At 46.7% G+C, this 27,752-nt stretch overlaps 1 protein-coding gene across 6 annotated transcripts in view; it reads right to left on the bottom strand.

The window, feature by feature from the left end:
- meis2a (Meis homeobox 2a) overlaps positions 1–27,752 on the bottom strand; it is a 178,921-nt gene that overhangs the window by 6,657 nt on the left and 144,512 nt on the right. For all 6 annotated transcript variants that reach the window (XM_084381826.1, XM_084381821.1, XM_084381822.1 and 3 more), the window contains exons 9-10: positions 18,330–18,406; positions 585–643 (exon numbers count right to left, since the gene is read on the bottom strand). In XM_084381826.1, coding sequence (XP_084237952.1) covers positions 585–643; positions 18,330–18,406 — 136 coding nt within the window. The remainder of the gene's footprint in view (positions 1–584; positions 644–18,329; positions 18,407–27,752) is intronic.

Raw genomic sequence — 27,752 nt, 5'->3', positions numbered from 1 at the left:
TTCATGGCTGAAAATACATGAACTGATATTGGTAAACTTCCGGTTCAAAATGCACTGAATGACGACTTAAGATCAAAATTCAGAACCGTGATCCTTGAGGGAATAAAATTAAAAACGCAGCATAAAAAGTGAGGGGAAACCCCCCCCCTTAATCCTAGACTGGAAAAAAAAAATTAAAAACAAAAACAGCCTTAAAAAAAAGAAAAAAAAGGAGATAACTCATAAAATGCTGCCAGCGTTTCTGGCACTCCTCTTGTGTCCAATTAGTAATTCACAGAGAGAGTGCTAATATACCTCTCTCTCCACTTAGACTGGGAAATCTCCAATTAGAGTCAATCAGCAAACGGCCCGCACCACTCATAGAGAAAATGGGGAAGAGGAAGAGGAGGGAGTAGAAGGGATTTTTTTTAGGAGGGGGGAGTAGATGTAGGGTTCCCCTTTAAAAAAAATCTGGGCTCCAGGCATGATATGCATGCCAGTAAAGGATTTAGAGAGGGTGTCTTCATGCTGGGGAAAGAGAGAGAGAGAGAAGCAGCACTCAGCTGTACATCAGCTGAGCTGCTCTTTTTCTTTTTTTTTTTTACCTGCTCGATTTGACTGGTCAATCATGGGCTGTACTATTCTTCTCCTGGCGTTAATGAACCTGGCAGAGAGAAGAGAAAAAAAAAAACAGAGAGGGGAGAAAAACAAACGTTAAATCACCCTGCATTCACACACAGAGAGAGATTCATCACAAGGCACCACAAAAGACAAAACAGTTTTGCATGACTTAATGGCGACATTAGCCACCGAGTCCTTGAGAGAGGCGCTCACAACAAAACAGCGACAAACAAAAGGGCAATTGTGTGCTGACTTGGGAACCCAGTGAGGGATACTTTTAATGTTCCTTATGATCTATTCCCCCCTCTTTTAATAAAGCTTTTGATTACGTTTGGTTGCTGTGGGCACCAGGGAGACATTCCTCAAGTATTAAGTGCAGCTTGGGCACAGAAGAACCCTCGTCGTGGCACATCTCTCTCTTCCCCTGTCTGTCTTAGGCGCTCCTGCAGTGTACAGTATCCTGTCTGCAGCTCCTTCCCCAAAACAACATTACTTCTGGGGGTGTTATCACCCACTGGTATTTAAAAGTAAGCTTTAAGTTAGCAAAGTGCAGGATACAAATGGTTCCTTTCATTCCACCCCCCACCTCCCACCTCCACCCTTCCCCTCTGTGGGACCCCCACTCTGGTTGCATTGTAGGGGGTTCTGCTCCCCTTCCAGCTGTCTAGAAATGAGGACCAGGCATGGGCCACTCCGTGCTTTCACAAGGTATTGTTATGTCAGCGAGCCCATCAATTAGGCTGTCTGAAGTTTTATCACCACCACAGCAGCGAATAAGTGCAGCTCCACAAAGCCTCCCCAGCCGGCCTTGCTCCTGTGGCTTTTCCAGCGTAGAGCCGGAGGTCATCTGGAGGTGACTGCCAGCCATGGGCAACCTTTTTAACTTGGAACGGGACGCCTTGGGCTGTGGCGACGCAAACTGGCCACTCAGGCCGAGCGAGCTCTCCACCCTCCTCTTTGTCTTTCTACCTATCTTCTCCCGCTGTCCTTCTCTCATTCACTTTCACTTACTCAAAACGTAGCATGGACCGTAGCACTACAGGTACCGCCATGTGGTTGATATTAAGGAGGGGTTTCAAATCACGTTGGAGCTGTCCAGCGTGGAGCTCCAAAAAAGCAGAAGAGAGAGAGAAAAAAAAAGGCCCCGCCGCCCTCTTCTAACGTACGGGCCATGGCACCATCAGCACGGCTAAAGAACTGGTCATTAGAAGGAAGGGAGAGCTGGAACCAATTTGGGCTCCTAATCCCCCATGAAGCCCTGATACCTGCCCTTACCTTCTCCAATGAACTTAAACGCCTGTAATCTGCCCGGCTCAAAGTGACATGGTTAAACGTACAAAATGCACGGTTGGGAAAAGAGAGACGCGGTGCTCATTTGCCAGGGGGCATCCAGAGTGCAGGTACACGCAGGGGTGCCTCGGGCCCCTGAGATAAAAAGATGAAACGCATCCATATGAGAATGAGAGGGAACCAAGGAGGAGGATGGGAGGTGGAGTGCGAGAGCGAAAGAGCTGGATTGGAAATTATATGATTGTAATGCATGATTTGTGATTTAAGGGGAGGAATGAGGCTTAACTTTTATTGACTGCGAAAGTATTTTTTTTTGATAGAACAAAGGGGACAAAGCATTCTTAGATAGCTATGCTGTCAGAAATGCCTGCGGTGCTTAAGAGAGGAAGACGCTTCCAGCATCAAAACCAGCTGAGCAAGTAAACAGTGAGACATTCCTGGTATAACGCTCCCTCTTTAAGCTCAAAGTGCAAGGCCTGCCAAAATATATGTCCTGCTCTCTCTCTTTCTAGACGCACCAAGGGGCTCAAAATCACAACCATGTGCATTCTTACCTATTCTGGGACATAACCATAAACACATAATATTAGGAATGTTCTTCCCAGGTGCTACATTTGCCCACGCGGTCTACAGCGACTGCAGAGGGAATACTCTCTGTATGATCAAAGTTTCAGATGTCTTTTATTTTCTAAATGTTCCTTTAAAGAAATGGTTCTTCCTCTTGTGCTCGTACAGGAAGAGTGCAGGAAAACAACTAATCGCAATAAACCAGAGCTTCATGGGTTAATCTTATTAATTGATTAGTTGTCAGCTACTAAATTATTCACCAACTCGACTTGAGTAATTTATTAAGGAAAGAAAGTCAAAATTCTCTGTTTTCGGCGTCTTAAATGTGAACATTTTCTGGTTTCTTTACTCTTCTATGACAGTAAACTGAATATTTTTGAGTCGTGGATGAAACAAAACATTTGAGGACGTCATCTCGGGCTTTGGGTTTGTCCAAACAACGACAAAGAAAGCAATCACTAGTTGCAGCCCAACTGTGAACACAAACACATGTATATTCAAACATTTTCCTTGAGAAGGACCTGCTTCTTGTCAACATTCCCTGTTGGCTAACCACGACCATATCACACACTCACCCACACACACGCACACACACACACAAAGGCTCTGTTTTCGTACGCTAAACAAGTTGCCACAGTAACCAGGAGGCGATGCGGTGCACTAGAGGGAGTGGGGGGTGACCAATGGGCCCCTCTCGTGGCCTTAGAGCACCTTTTATCAGTCTGAGTAAAGCCAATTGAGATTATCAGACCCAGGCCTGATAACACTGTTTTCCCTCGACCCGTGAGCTGCTAATGGTGTGTGCTTAGAACAACACAACCTGGAATCCTCCGGAGATGAAGGCCAGTCAAACTGGGACGGACGGATAGATGGATGGATCTCAGGGACCCGACGGCCCCTGAGAGAGACACAGAGGTTGACCACAGGGACTGAGAATTCCCAACCGCTCGCTAAAAACATACGTGCGCGCTGTAAATCCACACATCGACACCGTGGACACGACCACAACCACCGCCAGTGTGTCTGTAGGCTAACCAGAACACAGGAGGCTCACAGGGGACACTAGCTAAAAACCTCCAAGCCAAAGCCCGTGTTTTATTATCTACATCTGGTGGTCTAGCTTATTATGGCCTGCCTCTGCTCAATGTTAGAGCACAGAAACACCAACACACACATGCACACTCGGTACACAGAGTACCTCTCAGCATGGGAACTCCATGCTGTCTTCAAACAAATAATTAAAGGCAAGGTTAGGGGGTCGTGTGGAGGTCATTCCTCGGGATACAGCTCAGAATGTGTACATTACCCCAGGAGAAAGCGGGTTGGTGGGGGCAGCGGTCCACTGCTGTTTAATGTGGGCAACTGCTTTCCTCTAGCCAATAAGCCCTAAACACATTTTCAAGTCGCGTATCAAAAACTGCCCTTGCAGTGCTAAGAATGCTTTGGAGCGTGCATGCGAATATGTATACGCACTCGTCAGTCAATATGTGTGTATGTGCATGTCAGCGCATTCTTCCCACACGGCTGCCAATTGGCCTTCAGTAGCACTTCCCACTGAAATGAGCGAGACGTGTGTACAAACACATGCGTATGTACATTATGCATCTCCACTGGAAGACTTAGAGCCCTGCTCCGGTGCTAAGCTTACTAAGCGCACCGTGGCTGGTGCAGGTCGCAGAGGAAAATAACAGACAGATATGAATGATGGAGCCAGCGCGGCGGGAGTCCACTTGACACAGGGTCTCCGCTAGGCTGGATCAACACGGCATCCCTGGTTACTAATATCTGCTCTCACACACAGGGGGGGTGGGTTCAGAGAGTGTCTGCTTAGGTGTTAAATGCCCTGGCTAGCATACAGTGTTATGCTACACCCAGTGTGTGTGCGAGTGTAGAGGGATTGAGGGTAAGGGTTGGTCGGAGACAGAAGAGGTCTAATGGGGAACTTACATAATCCTAAGACATACCATGTGCCTCAAAAAGTCCTTCAACGAGCCAACTGCATCATAAAAGAAAAGGCCTTAGGAGTTGACAGATACTATGGGAGGTGACTGGAAGTTCGAAGATAAACACACAATCTTCAAAACACCAACACAGCAAAACCAGTCCTTCTGACTCAGTGCTTGCACTTATTCGTTTTTTTTTTCTCCCCCTCTTGCTTCCTCATCTCAATCTGTCAGAAAGGCCTTGTTTCTGGTTAACTGACTCGCAGCCACACCTGGTAACTCGCTCCTGTTGTCAGCATTCCTTCCCTGAGAAATCGTCATGCCAAACCACCCTACCCTGGAGCACGGCCAAGACAAGAGAGACAGAGAGAGAGAGAGAGAGAGAGCGAGAGGGAGAGAGAGAGAGAGAGAGAGAGAGAGAGAGACTCGCTGCTTGGCTGGCCAATTGCCGCGGAGATCGGAGGAAACGCAGCCAATCAGGAGTAGGGTCACTCGTTTGACGAGTTTGCGATGAAAGAAAGAAACCGAGCCAGAGTGAGACGGGAGAGGGAAACAGAGAAAGACTAAACATGTCTTCTCCAAGGAATGAGCGCCAGACCGCTCCAAATGTAGCCCTGTAGAGCGCGCACGAAGAAATGTGTGACACAGAAATCGTCGACAGTTTATTGCCTTCATGGCTGACCTGCACATGCCCGTTTTGCCAGGGACGGGGGGGCAAGTTTCCGTTTGTCAGTCAAACCGCTGGGCCCCCGTCTGTCTTTGCAGGAAGATTAGATGCAATACAATCTGAATACGAACGTGCTGAACTCGATCCGTGATCGCTGCTCGCAAACATGACTGTCCTCTGGTTCCTATTAAAGCTCATTGCTTCCATATTTCTGCTTCAGACAGAAATAAAGATTCCAAACCTCCAGCGATTGAGTCACAACTCACTGGAATCAAAGGAGGAAGGCTTTAGTTTGATCCTCTCCCCCCCCCCCCCCAAAAAAAAGAAAGAAGTAAAACATTCATTGTCCTTTGACCAGGAAGTGCATGCAAATTAACCCCATGAGGAGGGTGTGTTTAGTATAAGCAAACACTAATTATGGTCTGGTCAGACAGTGGGGCAGTCTGGGGCTACTGAACCTCCAACACTGATCTACTGTAGTGTCAACAACACTGATTGAATCAGCTCACATGGTCCTAACAGGCCCCCTGTAACAGTTTATACATAGCTTGCCACCAGACTGAACCTCCAGTATCTGTGGATTTATCATAAACTATCACAAAGGAGCGTTTCACAGGCTCCACTCCTCCAGGATGGAGATAAAGGACAAAGAGATATGAGGAGAAGGGGTAGCAACGAGGAAACCTTCCTCGAGCTTATCCTATCAGAGGCAGAGTTTCCCTTTTTCTATCCCCTCTTCCCTTCTTTAAGTTAAAACAGGAGTCAACAGACATAAGCCGGGCGAACATTACCTCACCCCCGTGTTTGATTTAGTGCAGATGTGAAGCGGAGCGAGGCGGGATCGTTTTTTAGGAACGTCAGAGAGGGCCCACGTTTAGGGCAGCCACTGTGTTTACATAGTTTTACCTCTGTCTCTCTCTCTCTCTCGCTCTCTCTCTCTCGTCCACAGTGCCTGCTCCGTACCCCCTCCACACTCTTTTGTCTGCCTCTCAAAGGGGGACTGTTTCACCTCTCCTCCATGGACTTTCACTGACCTGTTTTTCTTTCCCTTTTTATTACTCCACTCATTGCCCTTTTGTGGCATCACCCCCCCACCCCCCCCCCAGCCACCCCTCAGCCCTATATGAGTAACATTTGCACTGCTCTGTCAGTCTAGCTGCAGAAGTCATTCCTCTCTGAAACCCGGGGAGTACGAGTCATTAAGACTCAAGTGGAAAATCAGACAAAGAATTATATATTTGTGTTGCAAACTGACACGATTTAACGAGCAGCTAATTAAAATAAATCAATAGCACTGCGGCATGCTCGCTCTCTGTCTGTCTCTCTTTTCCCTTGCTCTGATTTTCTGTCAGCACCAAAGAGGTGGAAGACTGCAGTGTGGAGTGCAATGCTATTCTAGTGGTGGTTTCATCCCTGAAATAAGGCTTCGAGTGCTGCCTGTGCATTATGATGAACAAGTGGCTGGTACATGGCGAAGAAAGCTGCAACGATTGGTCGATTAATTGCTATGTCAATCAAACATTTGCTGGTTCCAGCCTCTTAAATGTAAGGATTTGCTGCTTTTTTGATGTTGTTTATGATAGCAAATGAAGAGTCTTTGGGTTATGGGCTGCTGGTTGAACTGAAGAAGAAGACCTCACCTTCTTCTGGTCTTTAAAATCGCGATGATGAGCATTTTTCACGATTCTTAGACATATTATGGACTGGACGGTTAACTGAACTAATGAAAATAATCACAAGTTCCAGCCTTGATGATGATCTTACATCTTGTCTTACAGTCCGACAATTTGAATGACAGAAATATACAGTTACAATCCCAGAAGTACCTCTCTAAACTGCAACAGCAAGACAAACAACAAAAGAAACAAACATAGACATCTCTCTCTCTATTTACCCTCCCATCTAACACCTTCTCCCCTCTTCCCCCTGTCCAGTGAGGGCATGTCACCCCTGGGCCTTGCAGTCCAGCAGCCTGACCCCTACATGGCGGGCTGTGCGGCGGCCCCAGCTGCTGACTGTCCGTCAAACACCTCCAGAGCAGCGTTGGGCCAGGAAGACCACGCTTGTTGCCCCTTTGATCCGGCAAGCAGCAGCTGCTGCTCCACACAGCAGCACTTTGTTCCTCTGTCTCCTCACCACACTCTGTCCTACGGCACAAAAACACTGAATCCCGTGCAGAAGTGGAGGGAGAGGGAGGAAAAAAAATGTGGGGGTTATGGAGGGGTGGGGGTTAAAAAAAACTTGCCCGTTTTTTCCTCCACTAAAACATCAACAAGCTCTGACAACGGCAGTGGGGGTTTTTCTTGGCCCCGACACAGCTCTCAGGCATCTCCTTCTTGACGCTTCACCCTCCCTTCTCTTTTAAGAGATATGATAGTTATTGTTCAAATCAGCCAGGGTGAATGGAATGGACCGAGGCCAAGCCTGCCCCAGGCGTCAACACACCTGTATGAAAGAGGCCTTATTGTAGCAACCCAGCATGGCTAACCTGGCCTAGCTCTACCTGTTTTCTGACGAGAGGAGGGAGGGTGGAATCATTTCTCTTTTCTCTTTCTTTCTTTCTCTTTCTGTCTCCCAGACAGTCCCTTAATATTTCCCCTTATTAACCTCCCTCTTCTCAGAGGCTGGCACCTCTGCCCTGGAATGTTTATACTAACGCTGTTATTTTTTTTGAATATCACCACCAGACAGGGAGATTAAGGAAAGACTTGATCTCCCTTGTTAGCGAGGCCCCTCTTGTCTTACTTTTTGCGCTCCCTCCCTTAAGACAACACCTTATTAACGTGCATAGGTGCACAACAAGGTATCGCCTGCTTGCCTAGAAGCTGAGGGACCAACAGCTGTGTTTTCCGTTGTTTGAAGAGCATCCGAAAACATCCAACGTATGTCAATATTAGCCCCCGTCAAAGGTTCCAGCACATAGCGCGTGACAGGGGTCGTCAGCGCTGGAAGGTAGCGTTCATTCCTCATAAGCCAGCGTCTCACCTTTTGGGTGGGTGAGGGCTTCCTGCTTTCATGCAGGGCCAGCAAGAAATAGAACAGAGACATGCTGGCAGGCTGGCACACACACACACAAAGAGGAGACGGGGTGAATAGAAAGAAAGAATAAATCCAGCACTATCATTACCCCGGCCTACCCATCAGCCCTCCTGAGATGAGTGGGTGTGCTTACAAGATCGCCCCATTTTCTCAGTTGTGAAGACTGCCACCCCTATTACCCAGATTTCTCTTTTTTTCCCACAATGCCAGGACTGTTGGGCTCCTTTGTATGTCTCTGTGGGGAGGGCAGGTATAATATCCGTTTCCATCCACTTCTCACTGCTATCAAACAAATGTGTGACTTTTTTAGCCCCTCTGTCTCCCTCCTGCACTATCTTTCCATCTCGATTTCTTTCACCCTCTCTTTGTCTCTCGCTCTATCGTCTTCTGCTCCCTTTCATTCGCAGCCCTTTTTTCCCCTCTCTGCCTGGTAATCGAGTGAGAGATTCCGCGACTCTGTGACTCCCCCCTTATTGTCAGATATCAAACAGGGCGGCTTTGTGGATTACCAGGGGAAGCTGATAATGACATGATAGAGGCGTGATATTTCAAACAAAATTGAGTGTCAATTGCCTGGATCGTCTAGGCAACACAAGTGTCGGCGTTGCAGCAGCCAGGAAGGAAATAAGGCCAATCTATTTCCTTTGCTTCATATCAAACGACTCCTCTTCTCCCTCCTTTATACGACTATAATGGGTTGGGCTCAAAGGGAAGAAGAGGGGGCCTGCCAAGAGGGGCTTCAACAGTTACGTCCTTGCATGCTTGGGCACACTTGTAAGCATGCATGTGCTGTACATGTGCATGCACACACTCGCAGACATGAACTCTTGAATCTCAAATGTATTAGTCAGAAAGCAGAGCCAATGGGAGGCTGCGCAGGGAAGGTGCCCCCATTTTACCACCCCACCCCCAAACATATATTACCACGCACATGCACTTTTTTTTCCTCCTCACACTGCTGCACTATGAACCATGAATTTAGGGCAAAGCAGTTTGAGCAATTAAAAAGTGACACCTAAACCTCGTGGATTCACGGTCGGGATTCTCTAAGGCTGGGGTTTAGGTGCCGTTGCACTTGAAGATCCAGACTACTGGGGAGTACAGGACTCAGTGTGTGTGTTTGGGTGAGGGATTCCTCCCTCCCACTGGGGTGTCATCATCTTCTCATCATTGTGTCTCTGGCGCGCGAGCGAGTGTTTTCCACCAAGCACGTTTCCATGATGTGTCTCGGTAAGTGTGTTTGCGTCTAGCACATATTAGTGACCGCGAGAGTCATCGGTCAAATGTTGTCAGCTTGCCTCTGACTTCCCTATTGAATAATTAATCTGAGTTTCAATTGCACATAATCGCTTTGACATACATAAGCGAGAACACACAAACACACATGTGCAGGCGCGGTTCAGAAGTAGAGTTTAGGGCTAAAAAGCCCAGCAGCAGGCTAGTGATATAAATAGCTGTTGTTTGTGGAAGGGGGACTGCTGGCAGAAGCAGCACTGACACTGTGGAGGGGACCACAGGGACTCTGATGTGCCTGGTGGCCTGAAGCAAAGCCCTCTGCCTCTCAGATCAGCTCGACCACTGACTGTGTGCAGCTTTGACTGGCCTCCTTCATATGTGACAGCCTGAAACAAATATAACAATCTCCGTGTCGCACGAAAACACATTCAATTCAGCCTAAACTGAGGAATATTGTCCTTGAATCCGAGTCTGTGAACTGTCACAAGTGATTTTTCCTATAAAGGGTCTAGATGACCCCATTCTTTGCCATACATGTCATATGTTCTGTTTGTTTTATTTGTCTGCTTTTATGTTTGTTTGTGCATTAGATTTTAAAATGTAATATCATTTGGATTGTTTGCACAATTTGTTAATGTTTTTCTGTGCTTGTCCCCAAAAATAAACAAATAATAATCAGAAAAAATAATGCTCAAAATGTTTGATTTTGTAGGATAAAACATCCCTAACCAGAAATATCTGCAGTTATTTCAGAAAAAGTGTAACTTCCTATCAAATGGCATGGAATACCATTTTGAAGACTTGCTATTTCTTCACCTCGTACTCGTGAGAAACCTGAACAAAGTCTCCCGTACTGTATAACAAGAAGATGATAAAGCAGATATGTCTTGGGGGGGCTACAGTACAGGCAGACGCCCGCCACCCCCACTAGGGAAAACACATTCCCGCCGCCCTCCCCTCCTCGTCGCACATGCTCACAGAGTCTCCCAATTGAAACATCATCGTCGGTAATGGGAGGGATAAATATTCATAAGGCTGGGAAGACAGAAACCCTAGATTAGGGTAATATACTCCTCATTGTTCTCCCCCTTCCCTTCTCCTTCCCTTCCTCTGTATCTCTGCATCTTGTTATGCATGTAATAGCGTTAGCTAATAGTGGCTAATTCCTTCAGCTACCTCTGATAACTTCATCAAAGTGCATGCACACATGTGACTGTGGCTGCGAGCTGCAGCGTTTATTTCTCACCTCTCCCAAATTGCAAATCACCAGGTTTGATATCTCCAAGGTTTTGGGCCACGTTCCAATTAAGATTGGATTGTTTTTGTGGAGAGGCCCTCCCTCCCTCCTTTCTCTCCCTCCCTCCCCTTTTCTGCTTGGCACTGACTCCACTGATATCTCATCCATAACAGGCCTGAACTGGGGCAGAGCGTGGCTTAAACAAACAAAAGCCTATATTGATTTATAGGGTCTTCCATGATGGGCTTATTGGCCTGCACCTCAAAGCCACAGAGGGCACCGGGCCATGAATCACAGCTCCACAATAAATACACACACACAACAGGTAAGAATAATAGTTTGGAGCATTGTTGAGGATGTGATTACAACCGCCTCTCATCTTCATATCAAAAGCACTTTCATTGTGTCTTAAAGGAAGGGGAGAGGGAGGTCAACAGAGGTGACACAGTGCACTTATTTACATGAAGTTACTGTAGATGCCAACACAGGAATAGAGGGAATGTAAAGTGTGAAAGAGGGAGGTGAAGAGAAACAGAGAGAAAGAGTGAGAGAACGAGCATGCCTGGACAGAGAGAAAATACCTTGTGGAAGTTCACAGAGTTTAAAGAGCTCAGCCAAAGAAGGAGCTCCTGTCCTCTCTGGCTCCAACAGACACACACACACACACACACACACACACACACACACACACACACACACACACACACACACACCCTCAAGGCCATTCTGCTACACCTGGTCACCTTTATCCTTTTTAGTCCCCCATGCCCTCACCCCTCATTCCATACACCATCCACCTAAACACAACATTCAGCAGCCCGAAACACACATCAGCACCGAGATACGCGCAGCAGCAGCACCCTGTGGCTAACACACAGCTCCTCTGGCTATCTCCCTCAGCAGATAAAACTAATTATTCCAAATCTACTCTGTCAGGTTGTCTGATCCTCTGGGGGCCTCAGTTTAAATCTCTCTCTGTGTGTCTCGCTGCCTCTCTCTCGGTCATAAGCCACAAAAAGACCAAGAAATGCTCTGCCAGCCGACCTCCAGAGTAAAAACATAACCAGAGTGACTGGCCATAAAGACACATATAGCCCCATAGCAGCTGAAGCACATGCAGAAACACTGCAGACTGAGCTGGAGTCTGATTTTTCTTTAAATGCACGACTAGGACGCCAATCAAATCTACTACAAAAAGCAGCGATCAAGCCCTGGCACTCTGAACAACTTTGAAAAATCACAAAAAATGCATGACATCATCGAGCATACAATCCAAAGGACTTATGCACCTATTCAGACGCCTAGTCCCTCTGTTGGCACTTGCCGTTGGCACCCGTGTTAGGCTTTGGAGCTAAATAACAGGCCAACATCCCAGGCTTTCCAGCTGCACGCCCTGAAAGCCCATGGAGAAAGCATTCGTCCCAATGAGCTCTAAAGGCAAATGGAAGCTCATAAACAGAGACTTGACTGTATAGACTTTGCATTTTATCTTTCAGCAGTTTCCCCTTTTATGAGCCGGGGACCCTTATAACAGGGGGAGGAAGGGAGGGATGAGCACGATGGGAGGATGGCAGGGAGAGGATGACAGTAAGGATGTTAAAGGAGGAAGATGATGGCGGAAAGAGCAGAAGAATAAGAATGAGGTACAGGTTTGCCAGGATGAGACAGAGAGGAGAACCGGGGTCACAAATCTTGCTGCTATTCTAGTACGTGACATCTCCGCTCGTTTGCGGCTGCTCATTAACAAACAATACTGCTGTGAAATTGGTTTAATGACAAAGTAATAAAATTGCTATTCTGCTCACAGATGGCCTCAGGCACAGGGAGATTCTGGCAGGCTTACTGTGGCTGCCCATGTGCATTAAGCTGCTTGTTCATGAAAACAGCATCCTACACTTTCTTTCTCACTATCACCAACCTCTTTTTTCTTTTTAAGTTCTTTCTCTTCCCGCAAATGAAATAAATTAACCTACTTTCCTCCCTTGTATTCTCCTTGAATTCTCCCTCTCCCACACTCTCACCCTCCTGCTCTCCTGTCTCTCTCTCTCTCTCTCTCTTTCGTGCATTGTCTATCTCTCTCCGGTTCTCACCCCTAGTACAGAAATTACCATCTTAAAATAAAAAAAAAAAAGAGGAGGCTCGCCCACGCAAACGCAGCTCGACTTCATTTCAAACGCGGAGCCCTTGTTATTAAACGACCCACCAATAAAACCAAGCCGTTGAGGAATAAAAGAGCCAAAAGGAGCAGAGAAGTACAAAGACCTCCCTCCTCCCATCTCTCTCCATCTCTCTCTAATGCCTTCTCTGTAATGCCTCTTTCAGCTCTTTGCCTCTCTATCTTGCCTCGTCTGGCTTCGTTTCTCCTTGCATGCCGTCTTTGCTGGGAGAATTCCACAGCCTTGGAGAGTCTTGAGCTTGTAATGGGGAAAACAAGTAAAAAAGCGTTCATTTTTGTGCATGATCGCCCGACACTGCCAATCTTATTAAAGCACCACCTGTTTTTCATAACTCCAGACTCACACAGAGGTGGGCACTGGGCTGCTCCATGGCCACGGTGGGTGTCCATGCCATGCTATGACCCAATGTGCCCCCAGTGCCTGATAAACTGGGAGTGGGCCCTGTTAATCACACTGAGCGTTTCGACAGCGGCATGTGCTCATGTACTCGCACATAAACACAGTGGCGCACATTAGCATCAGCTATTCAAGACTCCCATGGCTTACCCTGTGAGTACAGCGTGTGTCTAGATTGCGCCGCGAACAGATATTTGGAGCTGTAACAACTGCGGCCGAAAATGAAAAACAAAATGAAACCTGCTGCAACAGGGAGTCTGTTCTGTTTTACTCTGCCAATAATGAAAATATGTTTTTCCAAATGTGTTTCTCCCTCCAAAACAGATAAAATGGGATTATTATTACAGCATCAAGAAAGCAGCCAGATCAAATGAACTTAGCGGGTAGGGGGTGTTGGTAGGGGGGCTGGCACTTGGGATCTGACAACAGAGTCAATTCTGCTAATTAACTGCCAATTAGCGGTCCCTAAATGAGAGGGATCATGATGCCTGTGTTGGCAGCGCCTCTCTCAGTCAGACTCACATAAACACTCATACTCGCACAAGAGGGATACACACACAAACAGACACACGGCCGCAACCTCTCCACACTCCAGCTGTATATTTAGAAAGCCAGGGGCATAAGATGGCCACTGCCGGGAGTCCCTGGTTGCAGCCAAAAAAAGGCCTGACATTTCCATCTGGGTCAAAGTTAGATAGATAACCAGCAACTTCAGTCAACTAGCCCACCAATGTGGCAGGAATGAAGAGATAGAAAACTAAAGAGTAGGCTGCGAGACGGAGAAGAGTAAAGAGAGGGGGAAAAGGACCTCAAAAGCCTCTATGTGAGACTTAAATACTTATAAAGATTGTGGAAAAAACAGGCGGCTGGGCAAGATTCATAGCTTTATGTTACATTTGGAAAATATTAGTTATTATTTTGCATTTCATAATGGGCTCGCCCGCCAAACCAGAGGATCATAAAAATTCATAAAAAAATCATAAAAGCCAGTGTTCCTAAGTGTCTCATTGGACTGGGAAAGGGGGTTTGGAAAATGCTCCGCTAAGTGGAGGAACAAATTTGGCTTCGGCTCTTCTCTTTTCTTGTTCTCAGATACTACAAATAAATGTGCCTGACCGGTAATAACAGTTTGCATGTGAACCTGCTGCACAGCTTCTATGTGGTAAACTCGGAGCAGTCTGGAGGGAACCGTGGCGGGTTGGGGGAGGGGGGAGGCTGAGAAAGAGAGAGGAAAGTGAAGATCTGAGTGGAAATGAGGGACATGCTGTGAAGGGAGCTACAGAGGAGCCAGTTTAGAGGAACCTAAACTAAGTTAATCTGCAGGCTGTGCTACCGCAAGACGTAATCTGGGATTCTACGTAGATAGGCAAAAGTTGGGATGGCGTATGACTTTTTCCTTTCCTTTCAGCTGCTCTTTTTCGCTTTTTTTTATTTATTCCACCTGCACACCTGTCTTACGAATCCACTGACTTTGGTAGTCTATTCTTATAAGCTTATCAGAACAATGAAATGAAATATCTAAATCTCAGTGTAAACACGCTGAATGGTATTATAAATTGGAGTTTGTCCTCCTGTGATTCTCAAGAAAGAAAAACAATCACAGAGATTGAGCCTATTTCATCTCCTCAGTGGGCACAGGCTGCTTGGCGCCGCCGTCTGGTGGATATCCTTCTCTTATCATGTGACCTGTGCTCCGACAGGGGGCAAAGGTTGGCTGCGATCCGCCCCTGTGTCTTAATAACTCACTCATTGTATTCCTTTCTGCCGCTAATTAGAGCCTCTCCTGTGTGTGTGTGTGTGTGTGTGTGTGTGTGTGTGTGTGTATGTGTCTATGCATGTATTCCCCCCTGGGCTGTAGAGAGGAGGCAGAGATGTAAAAATAGAGTGTGGCTCGGTGCCCTCTTTATTGTTATTAGTGCTCCAGTGGCACAGCAGTCAGTCATCATAGATGCCAAGAACTGACATATTCGCTCTCTGACTGGCTCTGCCTCTCTCCTCTCTCTCCCTCTGCCATGGAAATGACCAACTGGCTGCCTGTGAGATGAGGGAATAATGAGGGGACGATTTCCTTCCTTTTTTTAGATGCCGTTTCTCTCAGTCATCTGTCATCGGCGTCATCTCTCAGGCCCATGTAATAATCCCGCGCGTTATGTGTGTCGTGTGTGTGTGTGTGCGCGCGTGCATTGCCGCAGTGGTAAATGACGGCAGGATAGTCGGTGTGTGTGTTTATGGCAGTGAGTGAGAGCACATCGTGCTGGGTCTGACGCTGAGACATGAAAGGATTCGGTCAGGCCCCATTTAGCCCAGACTGATAGCAGGACACCAGGAGCTGCTGAGGCAGGCAAATACGCCGCTAGATACTGTAAACTGTAAACGCTTCTGCAGCGCGTAGACACCTGAGTCTGCCATTTCACCTACTTCATTATCCCAGAATGCCGCGTGTGACACGGCCCTCACCTTTTCCTGCAATCTTAAACAAATGCAATTACATGTCAGACCACTCCCCGATTCTGTTAGCATGACGCCAGTTGTCTCAAAACGTAAGCAGAGCAAACACACTACCTAATGGTCAACTAATGGTGTCCTGACACTGTACACACTGAGAGAGTGTAGTTGACCATTAGTAATAATGTGCATATCGTGCACGTACACACACTTGTGCACAGCAGATACTATTAGCTGGATAATCAAGTCCTCCTCCTCATCTGCGCAGAGAGATTGTGGACTTTAACCTTTTCCTTTGTTCCTTATTAACATCACACAGCTAATGGGGTGTGGGCTACAAACAGGTGAGGCTGCCAGCTAATGATATAGACCTCGATATAGAACCAGCTGGAGTGTCTCCTGAGGTACAAACACAAAAGGTTTACGGTTGGAAGTGGTCTACTATGGGTTTACAGGTGAGCCGCAGGTAAAGGGAGGTGTCAGTTGGAGGGTATGCTTTGGGGAGATTCGATGGGGCAAGTTGGGAGAGAGCGAGATGCACTGTCTATTGACTATCACACAGAGCACCCTTGTGCCCTCGCTGGGCTGCGATTGTGCCGGCGGACAAAGCCCTGATTCAGCACATCCTTTCCCTGAGGGAGAGCTCTGGAAACCGAAGACGGAGGCCATCCCCTCCCTTTCCTCCCCCCTCTCTCATCCTCTGCTCCTGTCTCTCCCTCCCTCTGTCTCTATCTCCCTCTCCCTCTCTTTGGCCAGTAACATGGCAGCGGCCATGCATCAAAGGGAACTACAGAACAATGCAAGGGGCCAGCCAGGAATTTGAAGAGCTTTTTTTTTTTTTTTTTAAACAGGAATTTCATATGGTGGAGTTCTGTCATATCCTGGGTGGACCATGTCAGCAGAAACTGAACAGAAAAATTAACCCTAACTTACTGTCCTGCCTGGTTAAGCGCTGCGAGGGCAAAGAAAACTTCTGCGTCCTCGCTCTTTCTCATCTCTCCCTCCATTAACGTGGCAGCATCCGCCAGGCGAGTCCGCAACACCCAGAATGTACCAGAGATAGACTGGTCTAAGCCTCTCTAATGACTTTATTTGTGAAAATTGATTCCCGGTGTGTTTTTGTTAACACGGCTGCTGTAACATTAATACACAGCTCCATGACCACCTATGTGTATGTGTGCGTGCAGAAATAAGGTTCATGAGGATGTTACCCAGCACGAGATTCTTTCAGCCCTCTTTATAAATGGATCTGAGGCATTTCAGCGCCAGGCTTGGATTTCATGGCCTCTGAGAAGGCAGCAGCTCTTCCTATATCTATCTCTGTCTCTGTCTATTTCTCTCGCTCTCCCTCCTCGCAGGTTTGCAGACTATTTCTGCATTAATCACCATGACACAGGCAAGGCAACTCAATTTTCTGCTCCTGTAGGTAAGGTGCGTGGCGTCCCGAAACGGTGGCACGAGGCATGAAACAGGCAAGCGGGGGCTAATCTTTGGTTACTGGTGTAATTGAAATGCTATCCACACTGTAGGGTGCATTAAAGTCTGATAACAGCGGTTCCTGTGGCCAATTTAAGTAGCTTGACTTCCTTTGGCTGGAAGGGAATAAAGAAAAGGGTGAGAGAGAGTGAGAGAGACAGAAAGAGAGTGAGAGAGAGAGTGAGTGAGAGAGAGAGAGAGTATGTCAGGACGGAGGGGGGAGGGCGAGGGCGAGGGAGGGGGCTGATAGATAAGGCCGACAAACCAGGCTAATTCTCCAGGCATGTTTCTCATTGTGATCCAGAAAAAATGAGGAAAAAAATGTATCACAGAACCAAAAAATCAATTGACCCTCGGGTGGCTTGTCAGGCTGCGAGCCTGATAAACCTAAAAGCTTCGTTAATGTCGGCCTGCCTGTACCCAACAGATAGAGCACTTTGTAAATGAACCCGCTTTGATAAATATATTAAGGAAAGCTGTGAATAAAAGGCACAGACTTGTCATTTGTAAATAGAACCCCCGCTACATGGAATTAGAATGATAAAATGGGGTTCCATATAATTAAGTTTGTGTAAGACCTGAAATCCGTGCAAATACCTTGCCGGAAATTTGAAAGGAAGCTGTCAGTTCAATTAATCTGAACATCACCCTGAGAATGTACTGAACAAAATTAAGCTGCAGATAAAACCTGGGCTAGTATTTTGATAAGTAATTCCTGTATCATTTCTTTGCTTCTGTGATCATTTTATTTAATCCACCACCCCCAGTTATGTGCTAAGCCATCTACAAAGGCCCTGCTGGCCAGGCCACCAAAACCTTAATCCACCATATAGCTTGTGTAAAAAACGGGGAGGGGGTGGAAGGCAGTTTTGCCTTTTGTGGGGGCACCAGTGCCGGTGCTAGGTATGGTTTTGGATGAAGGGGTGGGGTGGGTACGGGGGTAGCTTATGATCTCTGCCTTTCACCCTTAAATATATCCAACTGAATACATATCAAACCACAAAGACCACTGACTTAGCCGCAGAACACTTCGCCGATAACACCGGAACATCCTGGTAGCTTACATATAATAATGTTACAAAGGTTGTCAGTGTGTGTGTCTACGCGTGCTTCCCCTGCGTGTCTATGTGCGACGGGAAGGGCTGTACATAAACGGTTTTCACACTTGCCGGGGTGAGGGGAGGCGAAGGCTTTTGAGAATGAAAAGCAGAGCGATGCTGGTGGTGGAGATAGGGCATGCGGAAATCTTGACTCACCAGTTGTTTACTTGTAAGATGGTGAGGCCTGTGTCTTGGGCTAGCTGCTTCTTCTGCTCTTCAGACGGGTATGGGTGCTGCGGGAGCAAACGGAGAGAGAAACACACACACATGAGCTCTTTTGACGTACAGATTAACATAAATATTCACACGCGTACAGTAACTGCTCGTGGCGGAAAAACAAGATGCTCCGAGTCAAGTTGCTTATGACTATGTATTCAATATGTTCCCTTGTTTGTTGTATTGTGTAACCTAAGACTGCACCTTGTCGTGACCTCCAACCAACCCTTCCCCTCCCCACCCCGTTGCACAGTATAGACATTCAGAGCATACACGTGTCCACCCACACATCAACGCACACACGCACACACACACACACAAGTCGGTCCTTAACCTGTCAGAGCTGGCCGAACAAGTTTGTCAAAACTGTCAACCGTGATAACCCCCTTCTCTATCCACACCACGCCCACACACCAACTACATATAGTGTACGCACCAAGCATATGCACCACATACAGAAAAAAAAACACACTTACGAGCACGCACACAGGCACACACCGAGGCCTAGCGCGGATACCGCGGCGTCTGAGAATCCCTTCATAATACCGAGCAACAGAATGAGTGGGTGCAGATTTGTATACAGAATACATTTATCTTTCCTTGAATGTCTGACATGTATCCTGGTGGTGGCTCTTTCATAGAGAGCGGCTGAATGCGGACTAACGCTGAAAGAACAGAATGCTGTGAAATCTCCTCCGCAGCCTCGCCAAGATTTTTACCTGAAAATGTAATTCTGCGACCAGGGCTGCAATGATACTATTTGTGTCAGGTCCAATCTAGAGAACATGGGCTGATATAAATGGCAGACCTTGGGCTGCCGTGCTCCCCCTGGGCCTGCTATGAAGCATGACAAAACAACAGTGATCGCTGGTGACAGATGTCTTTAAGGGCCAGATTAGGAGTCGGGGCGCACGCAAACGAAACAAATGAGACACTATGCGTTTCATTCAGCCAATGTAGACCGAGAGCATGCGCGCACACGTTCACGCGCACGCAAGCATGTGCAAAAAAGAAAATGCACACAGACACAAGCAAATATTCTGAGACGTGACACCTGCAAATGACAAGAAGTGACACTTAAATCCTCCTCTATTTTCGGGCGGGTTTTAAGCTCCATTAACGCACATCCTTCCCCCCTCAAGGAAAATCACCTTTAGCCTCGTGACTTTTTTTCAGCTCGTTCCCTCCACCACACTCACTGAGGAGGCAAATTTCCTAATATCTGCCGGCTTGTGTTAATTGAATTCAGTTTTAACATGAAATGATAACAGTTGCACGAGAACTATTTTCTCATTTACTGCTGAAATAATTGATGTAAGTGAGGTTTCATATCAGCCGAGAGGAGGATTTCTCCGTTCTGCTAGTGCTGCCTGTCTAAATGTGGTCTATTTTAATTAAAGGAGAGATGAAAAAAATGGTTCGAGGAATGTGCTCAATTAATAACAAACAAGGCTGAGATTGGACAAATAATGAGTCCCGGCTGCAGAGAGGGATTAATCTGATTTGTACTTGTGTACGTAGTTCCTTTTAATATGCTAAAATCATTAACAAAGGAAAGATGATAATGCTTGCATAGAAATACATTTTTTGATTGCCAGGTGCTGACATTTCCTTGGCTGGGGAAGACGGAGCAATTTCTCTTGGTTACTGTGTGTGTGTGTGCATGCCACTCAGTGTGTATGTGTGCACAACGTCCAAAGAGCAGATATACATATCTATATCTGTGTGTGTGTGTGTGTGTGTGTTCCTTCTGTACAACAACATGTAATAAGAGCACAGCCTCTCTTTCCCTCCCCCTTACACTTCTGGGCTTTCTCTGCGTTTTCACATTAGCGATGACCTCGGTCACCATCAAAACACGCTCGCAAATATAACACAACGCACACTCCCTCCCACTCTTCTGCATGCACGCACACTACACAAACATATACGCACACATACACAAATTGAGACGGAGCTAAAGATGATGTGGTGTGGAGGTGTGGGGAGAAGAGCAGCCTAAATTGGAAATGGGAGTGGGTCATCTACATTGTATTAAGGCTTCCTCAGCCTCTCAGGCCCAGACCCGGTCATCAATCCCCTACTGTCAGCCAGAGCGCGCTTTAGCTCGGTGATAAATACGCCGGCCAGCGGCGTAGCTCGTCCAGCAGCCACCGCGTAATGAATGGTTTGAACAAACAAGAAAGATGTCTCATCAAGGAGAGTGGGGACGTTAAAGCCCCCCTCGCACACAAAACCCCTGAGTAAGGAGATTTACTCTGACCACATAGACACGACACTAAAAAAAAAAATCCTATTTCGTTCAGCTCATACCCCTCCTGGCCCGTGCTCATTCCCCCACTCCTTGCCTTCCTGTGTCGGACTAGATCACCTCCCCTGCAACCCCGAGACACTTGCTTGTGCACTTGCACACACAGAAGAAAATGTCCAAATACACACGCAATATGCCTATACAACCTTTCCTCATCCTCCCTTCATCTGTCCTCAACTCTCTCTCTCCGCCTTTCTTGCTGCCCCCCTTCCCCGACACACACACGTACTTTTTATGGCTGCGACTGCAGGCCACCCACACTTTACGCTGTGGCAGCTTTGCTTAAAGCATGGTGCTCTGAAATCTCAGCTACAGAAAATGGTGTGCGGTGGCAATGGTGACACACACACGCACATATGGACTTGAGAAGTAAGCCGCCATGGTGGGCCCAGTGGTTACAAGGCTGCAGCAGCCGTGAAATTGGAGAACGGCTGTTTAGACCTCTGAGTAACCCCTTAATGTTAATTGCCTTTGTAAAAAAATATGTATAGTAAATCACCCAATGAGGGCAAAAAATAAATCTGATATTAAAAGAGGAAACGTGAGGCGAATCTGGGATTGATGAACCAAACACACAGAGTCAGAGTGCTGACTCTGTTCTAATGTGTTTCTTCCTGGAGATGTCCTTCTCTTGCCTCAGGAGACCGCATGACATGGTTATTTAATGGATGAAACACAAACACAGAGCAAGATCAAAGATGGTATTGATAATCTCCACACTAGCTTTGGATTCGCTCAATATGTTCAATTACAAACACCAAGGCCAATATCCTTAAAAGAGGATTGACCGCAAAATGTAAAACAGCCCGTCTATAAATAAGCCAGAAATGAGCAGCTTCAATTTGTTGTCAGGGCAGCACCGGTCCGCGATCGAAACTGCTCTGTTAATTATGCTAAAGCTCGTTAATGTGCACAAGCATGCACTATCCTGACGCTGTCCAAAATGTGACCCGAAACATCAACATAAACACATAAACACAAACCTAGGCGCAGGTGGATCACATTCTGCCAGTCATTGAGAATTGAGCTGTGTGTGTGTGTGTGTGTGTGTGTGTGTGTGTGTGCGCTGGCTAAATTACAGGGTGTGATGTGCTCTGTGCTCTCTGATAGTGCTGTATGTAATGGCCCCTGTGGTTGCTGAACATTACGAGCCGAGGTAGCTCCATCATCCGCTGTGTTCGGTCCTCAAACTCCCCCTGAGCCCAGCTTGGCGTTCCACCATATACAATAACCACATCTACTGCTGGACCACCACACCTTTCGCCCACGCCGCCTCCTATCTACTCCTTCAACATCCAGCTAGCATCGCTATATATCACATTCATACTCTCCTGACACCTATTTGCTGCCGTCGTCAAATCCCACAGCCCGATCATTATCCCGGCCGCTCCATTCAACCCCCACCCCGCTTTTCCCGCTCCTGCTCCTTCCCCTTCCTCCACCCTCAGAACCTGCAGCCCCTCGCCTGAGAAGCTGGTGGACCCCATTGATGAATGACATCATCAGTGTGTGACATGAGTTATAGAGTGAGGTCACGAGGTTGCAGTGGCTTGCAAACCTATTCCATGCTAATGATTCCCAGGAAATCACAGGCCATTGGCTGTTTACCCCAGTGCCATGGCAACACAAAGGAGCTGCTGATGATGATTGGTGTGCATTAGCCACAGCTACTAGGCTTATTAGATAATCCCCATATATATTTTTAATTCTGTAAAATTGGAGTAAATAAAAACAGACATAAATCTATATAACGTTTCATGACAATGCTTTTGTGTGTTGGTGCTTTTGATGGGCTTTATAGTGAGTTTGTGTGTAGTTTTACAGCAATATTGTATCCCGCTGTTTCCTTTCATATATGCCTTCTTTGCATTGATTGGAATCTTATTTGTTTTTAATCAAAGTGACTGGAGGATGATAATAATATTCACTGTCAGAAATAAGCGCAATCAAATATAGGGATGACATTTTAATATGGATTCATGCATTGAGTTCGGGTAAGATTGGCACATTTTAAATATCAAGTTGCCGTTGTTAATAATGCTACAATTGGCTTCTTTGACAAATGACAATGAGATTGAATGCATATCGGCATTACTGGGAGATCAAACAGATATGACAAATAAATCCAGTTGGAGTTTTTCAATCCATCACGAGTGTTTACTATGCACAGAGCGATATCTGGCCTTTTAGCGGCAGTTTTCTGACAGACTTTGTGGCTCAAATTGAAGGATATGGTTAATTGCTTCTGTCTGTAAACATCAAATAGATTGACAATTAAGAGAAAAGAACACCGTCATATTTCTGTGACAGTAAAAAGAATCGATTCTTTCAAACGCATCAGCAAAAAACTACAAAGAATTATTTGTAGCGAATTAAAATAATGATGAGTTTCAAAGATCAATTTGATTTATTTCATCAATTATGAATTAATGTCAGGCTTATTCTCAAAGCCCAAACTAAGGTTTGCAAACCCAAGTAAACTGCGTGAGTTGAAGTTCCTTTGAACAGTTTGCGTAAACCAAAGTCGCATTAAAACCACCTCCATTTTTATCTCTGTGCTCAACTTCTCTATCTCCATTGCTCACTCTTTCTCTCCCTCCCTCCCGCTCACTCCCTCTCTTTGTGTGTTTTGGGGCGGTTGGATGTGGGAGGGAGTTTTGGGTGTTTGTTTTATTTTACTGGGAACTACACTGCTTCCTGACAACAGTCTGAAAACAGGCAAGAATGCCACATGACTCAATGATCCAACCCTGCTGCTCTTCCTTTCTTTCTCTCTCTCTCTCTCTCTCTCTCTCTCTGCACACACACACACACACACACACACACACACACAAACACACACGGTTACAGCCCACTTATAAACAGAACTCACATGATGCCAACCTACAAACCGCACGCACTGCATGCCAACCTCTGATAACAGCAAATGAAAGTACATCCATATCTACACCTCACACGATCTGCATTCAGAACATACCACTACACTTCTGTCTCTCACACCAGACTCCGGAGCTTCCACAATAAGTATAAGGGCTCTCAGCGGATTGCCCTCTGACAGTAAAACGGTGATGATTGCAAATACAAGGCACACTGGCGAGGCCCGCGGCATCTATTATAGAGCAAAAGGGCCCCCAGTCTGTCTGTCTGCCTCTCTGACTGGCTGGCTGGCTGGTTGGTTGGCAGTGCATCAGTACTACTACTGCTGTTGCTGCCATGGCCCGCCACAACAATCGCTGGCTGGGCTCCTGAAGCCAGCTCCTGGCCCTCAGCCAGCAGCCTGTTTGCTCTACACCATTAATTTATGTTCACTGGAGATGGTGCAAGGTTGTAGAGAAGCTCTACGGCATAACTGCGCTGCTCGCCTGCCAAGCTACAGTAACAGCGAAGCGGGTGAGGGGAGTCGGAAGGAGCGAGGAATGAATGGAGGGAGAGGGTGAGGAAGGAGCCCTGGAGGATATGCAAGATATAGGCATCTGATTGTACCAAGCTCCATGAGGCTAAATAGCAATCACTCCCACACAATCCCAATGCACCTCCAGACTTAACGGATCGAGCGGAGAAAAGAGAGAGCTGTTTTTCTAAATGCTATCATGCATAATGATAATAAGGTATCACTTTTATCCAATAAGGAAAATAAAACTGAGGGGGAAAAAAAACGTATTTATTATCGCAGAAATCCGCAAAATACTCCCGAACAGGGATCAACTGAGCTCATCCCATAGATCTATTGGAGTTTGCCAACAGTTATATACACAAACTGTGTGTGTGCTGTGGACCTGATCTCGTTTGTGGCCTGCAGCTATAGAGATGTGCCTATTTAATCGTCAGATCGAGTTCATGGCTTCTTTTTCCACCACACGGCTGCCCCTCCGCTTTCAAGAGAAGGAATACGATCCCTCCATCTTTACAGTGGGGGCCTGGTCTCCTCTCAGTCTCTCCCTCGCTCTCATTTCCGTCGATCTCTCCTTCTCCTGCCGTACTCCATAGGCCCCAGCAGCTATCCCTTTCCTCGCTACATGCTAACCCGCCTGGCCTCGTCTTGTATCCTCTTCACTCCACCTCTTCTCCTCTCCTCTCCTCTCATCTCATCTCGTCTCGTCCCCCCTCTTTCAAAGTTTCCGCTCAAGCTTTAAGCCAGGTCCTAGAGGGCAGGAATTTGGCCTGGTTTTTCAGACCAGTCTGTTGGCTTTGTTGTGGTAACTGCCTGCTCAGGGGCACCCAGCTCTGTTCTGCTCCACTCTCCAGCCCGCCTGATGTCAACACACAGCCACGCTCGCTACTTGCTCTCAAGAATCTTTAAAACATCTCGTTGCAACGGCTACAGCTGAGCCAAAGCATCATCCTCTTACATTGCTTGGATGTATTTTTTTTTAGAATTCTCTAAAAGTGAATCTCCTCGTCTCTTCTCTATGATGTTTCTTGTTGGGACTGTGAGGTAATTGGTCTCCTTCCTTTGCGAGGGACTTTTAGGGCCTATAAGCAGATCATTAGAGGCCTGGTGGGCCTGTCAAAGCAGAAGACCCACCCACTTTGCCTGCCTTGGACAACCTCACATCCACATCACTTGTCACTGTTGCCAGTCATAAAGTGATCGGGAGCACACGCTATGGCTAAAGTGTACTGAATGAGGCTAAGCCTCTGAATAAACATCAGCACTGGTTTAATGACGTATGTACACATTGTAAAAAAGCAATGATTTTCTAAACTGACTTACTGAGAGACTTGTCCTAAGGAAACCTCAAGCATTGCTTTTGATCTCTTGTAGCTAATTATTTTACCCCTTGAAAACCTTTTTCAGATCCTACTATTTCCAATGAGGAAGAAAAAAATTATGTTTCACTGGCCGAAAGAAAAATTACAATAAATACCTCTTGACAAATGTTTTTCCTCAGGCTAATAATTAGGCATTTTCTGCATTAAATAGGTCTGGGTTATTAGACACTATTCAGGCTTGCTGCAGCTTACAGGCCACTTTAAAGAAATGTTGGGAAAGCACAGGGGGCCAGTGACAAGCACTTACAACCCAGAGCCTGTTGATAGAGTCTGTTGGGAAAAGGACTTAATATTAACATACAGGGTCTCTTTAAGTTTATCCTCTTTCTCTACTGTGTTCTTTAGGACTTTGTTTAACTTCCTAAGTCAAAGTAAAGTGGGGCTGATCTTCAATTGAAATAGAAACAGATTAATTTGCGGAGAGATGGACAGACTGAGGGAGAGAAAAGCGGGTGTGTTCGCTCTTCAAATAGAAGCTTCTGAGAGTTTCCACTTGACGGTTCTCCCTTTCATTGTGCATTAACTTAATGAGCATAAGTATTCAAATACACAACCAGGACCTCTTTTAGCTCTCTCCCTCTCTCTTTCTTGTCTCTCTCTCTCTGTCTCTTTAAGACTCCACATTCTCGAGAGAAAGGCCAGTACATTCTAATAGCGAGCCTCGGGACACGACAACAAGAGCACAACCACTTACAGAGGACAAACAAGAAACCCCCGGGGCCGGCTCTGGAATGTCAAGCCAATTTGGAAGATTTCATAGGACATTTGTAATGTCAATTTTTGTTTTCAGGTCAAAAATCAAAGGCAAACATGGTGGGTAACATTTGTCCATTACAGTGCAGGCAGGAACACCCCCTCCCCCGCCAAAAAACAGCTGCAGGGGACACTTCCTGTTTGCTAATGATGCTAAATGTGTTCAAGTCAACCATGTCAAATTTTCTCTCCCACTGAATGGACAGCTGGGGTGGAAAAGGGAGGTTTTCTCTACTTTCCTCCACTGTCTCCATTTTCCTCTGGCCAGTGAGAGAAGCTCTTAGGCCCATGACAGACAGACACTTCAGATCATGTCCCTGTCAGTGAGACAGAGGAGCATAGCTGATGGTAACCATAGGTGCATTCATCTGAGATCACAAGTACTTCCATGGAACAAAGCCAGGCAAGCCCTGATCAGTCACCACCCCGTCCCTACCTGTTGTGTCTCTTCTCTCTTACTGAATACCGTTTTTGCCTTTCAGAAATGCACGTCGTCTGAGCTCTCCTTTCATCTGGGGGTGTATGAGTCAAGGAGATATCTCCTGTCATTGCTCAACACCCAGAGGCGGCTGGCTGCACGGTGCTGTGTGGACTGACAAATGCCCTCAGGACCTTCCACTTTCTTAATGTTCCTCAAAGCGCAGTCGACATGTGATGGGAGTTAAAATGCCTTTGTGACGTGCCGCAGAGAGAAGAGAAGAGAAGAGAAGAGAAGAGAAGAGAAGAGAAGAGAAGAGAAGAGAAGAGAAGAGAAGGAGTGGTGAGGCTGGGATATAGCTTTTAGGCTTGGTTAATAGCAGCCAATCTTTAAGTGCATTCTTCCATCCTCTCCCTCTCTCTCCTTGTAGTGCTCTTAGGCTCAATCCTGCCCGGGGGCCGAGGTGACCTTTGACCTGGCTGGCCTGCCTAGCTACAGCCCTCTCGTTTGTTAGGGGCTTTATCCACTGACAAAGCAGGCAGGAAGTTGGCAGCCACCCAGCAGCCCCATGGGAGGATGACCATCAGCTAGCTCAGCTTACCGCTTATTACAGGATGGTGGGGAGCATGTGTGTGTCTGTGTGTGTGTGTGTCTGTCCGTCTGTGTGCTGCTGTGTGTGTGTGTGTGTGTGTGTGTGTGTGTGTGTGTGTGTGCGGCCTTGTGCTTGCACATACTGTATGCGTGCGCGCATGCCTGTTTGTAAATGTGCGTGTGCGACCGCGAGGCATGTTCGAGCGTAGCTGCATACTTGTGTTTGTGTGTAGAGGAGCGACAGAATCAGAAGTGCGGCTGACCTTTTTTTTTTTTTTTTTTTTTTTCGTGCCGGCAATTTTTTACTATGCTGGCTAATGACACGCAAAGAATAAGCCTGGAAGCTACAAACGTCCCTGTCTCCAAGCTAACCCGATCAGCTACGCATGTTAGCAACAATCAGGCAACCTTCCAGCCACTGGACTCAGGGGACCCCAGCACACTTCAGTCTCTCTCTCTTCCCTCTCTCTCCTCCTCCTCCTCCTCTCTGCAGCCTGTTCATCAGAGCGCTCAGAGC

Source organism: Pagrus pagrus (genome assembly GCF_965226575.1).
Source record: "Pagrus pagrus genome assembly, chromosome: 18".
NCBI lineage: Eukaryota > Metazoa > Chordata > Actinopteri > Spariformes > Sparidae > Pagrus > Pagrus pagrus.
Note: the sequence above shows the minus strand (reverse complement) of the source record. Positions and strands in the feature narration are given on the sequence as shown.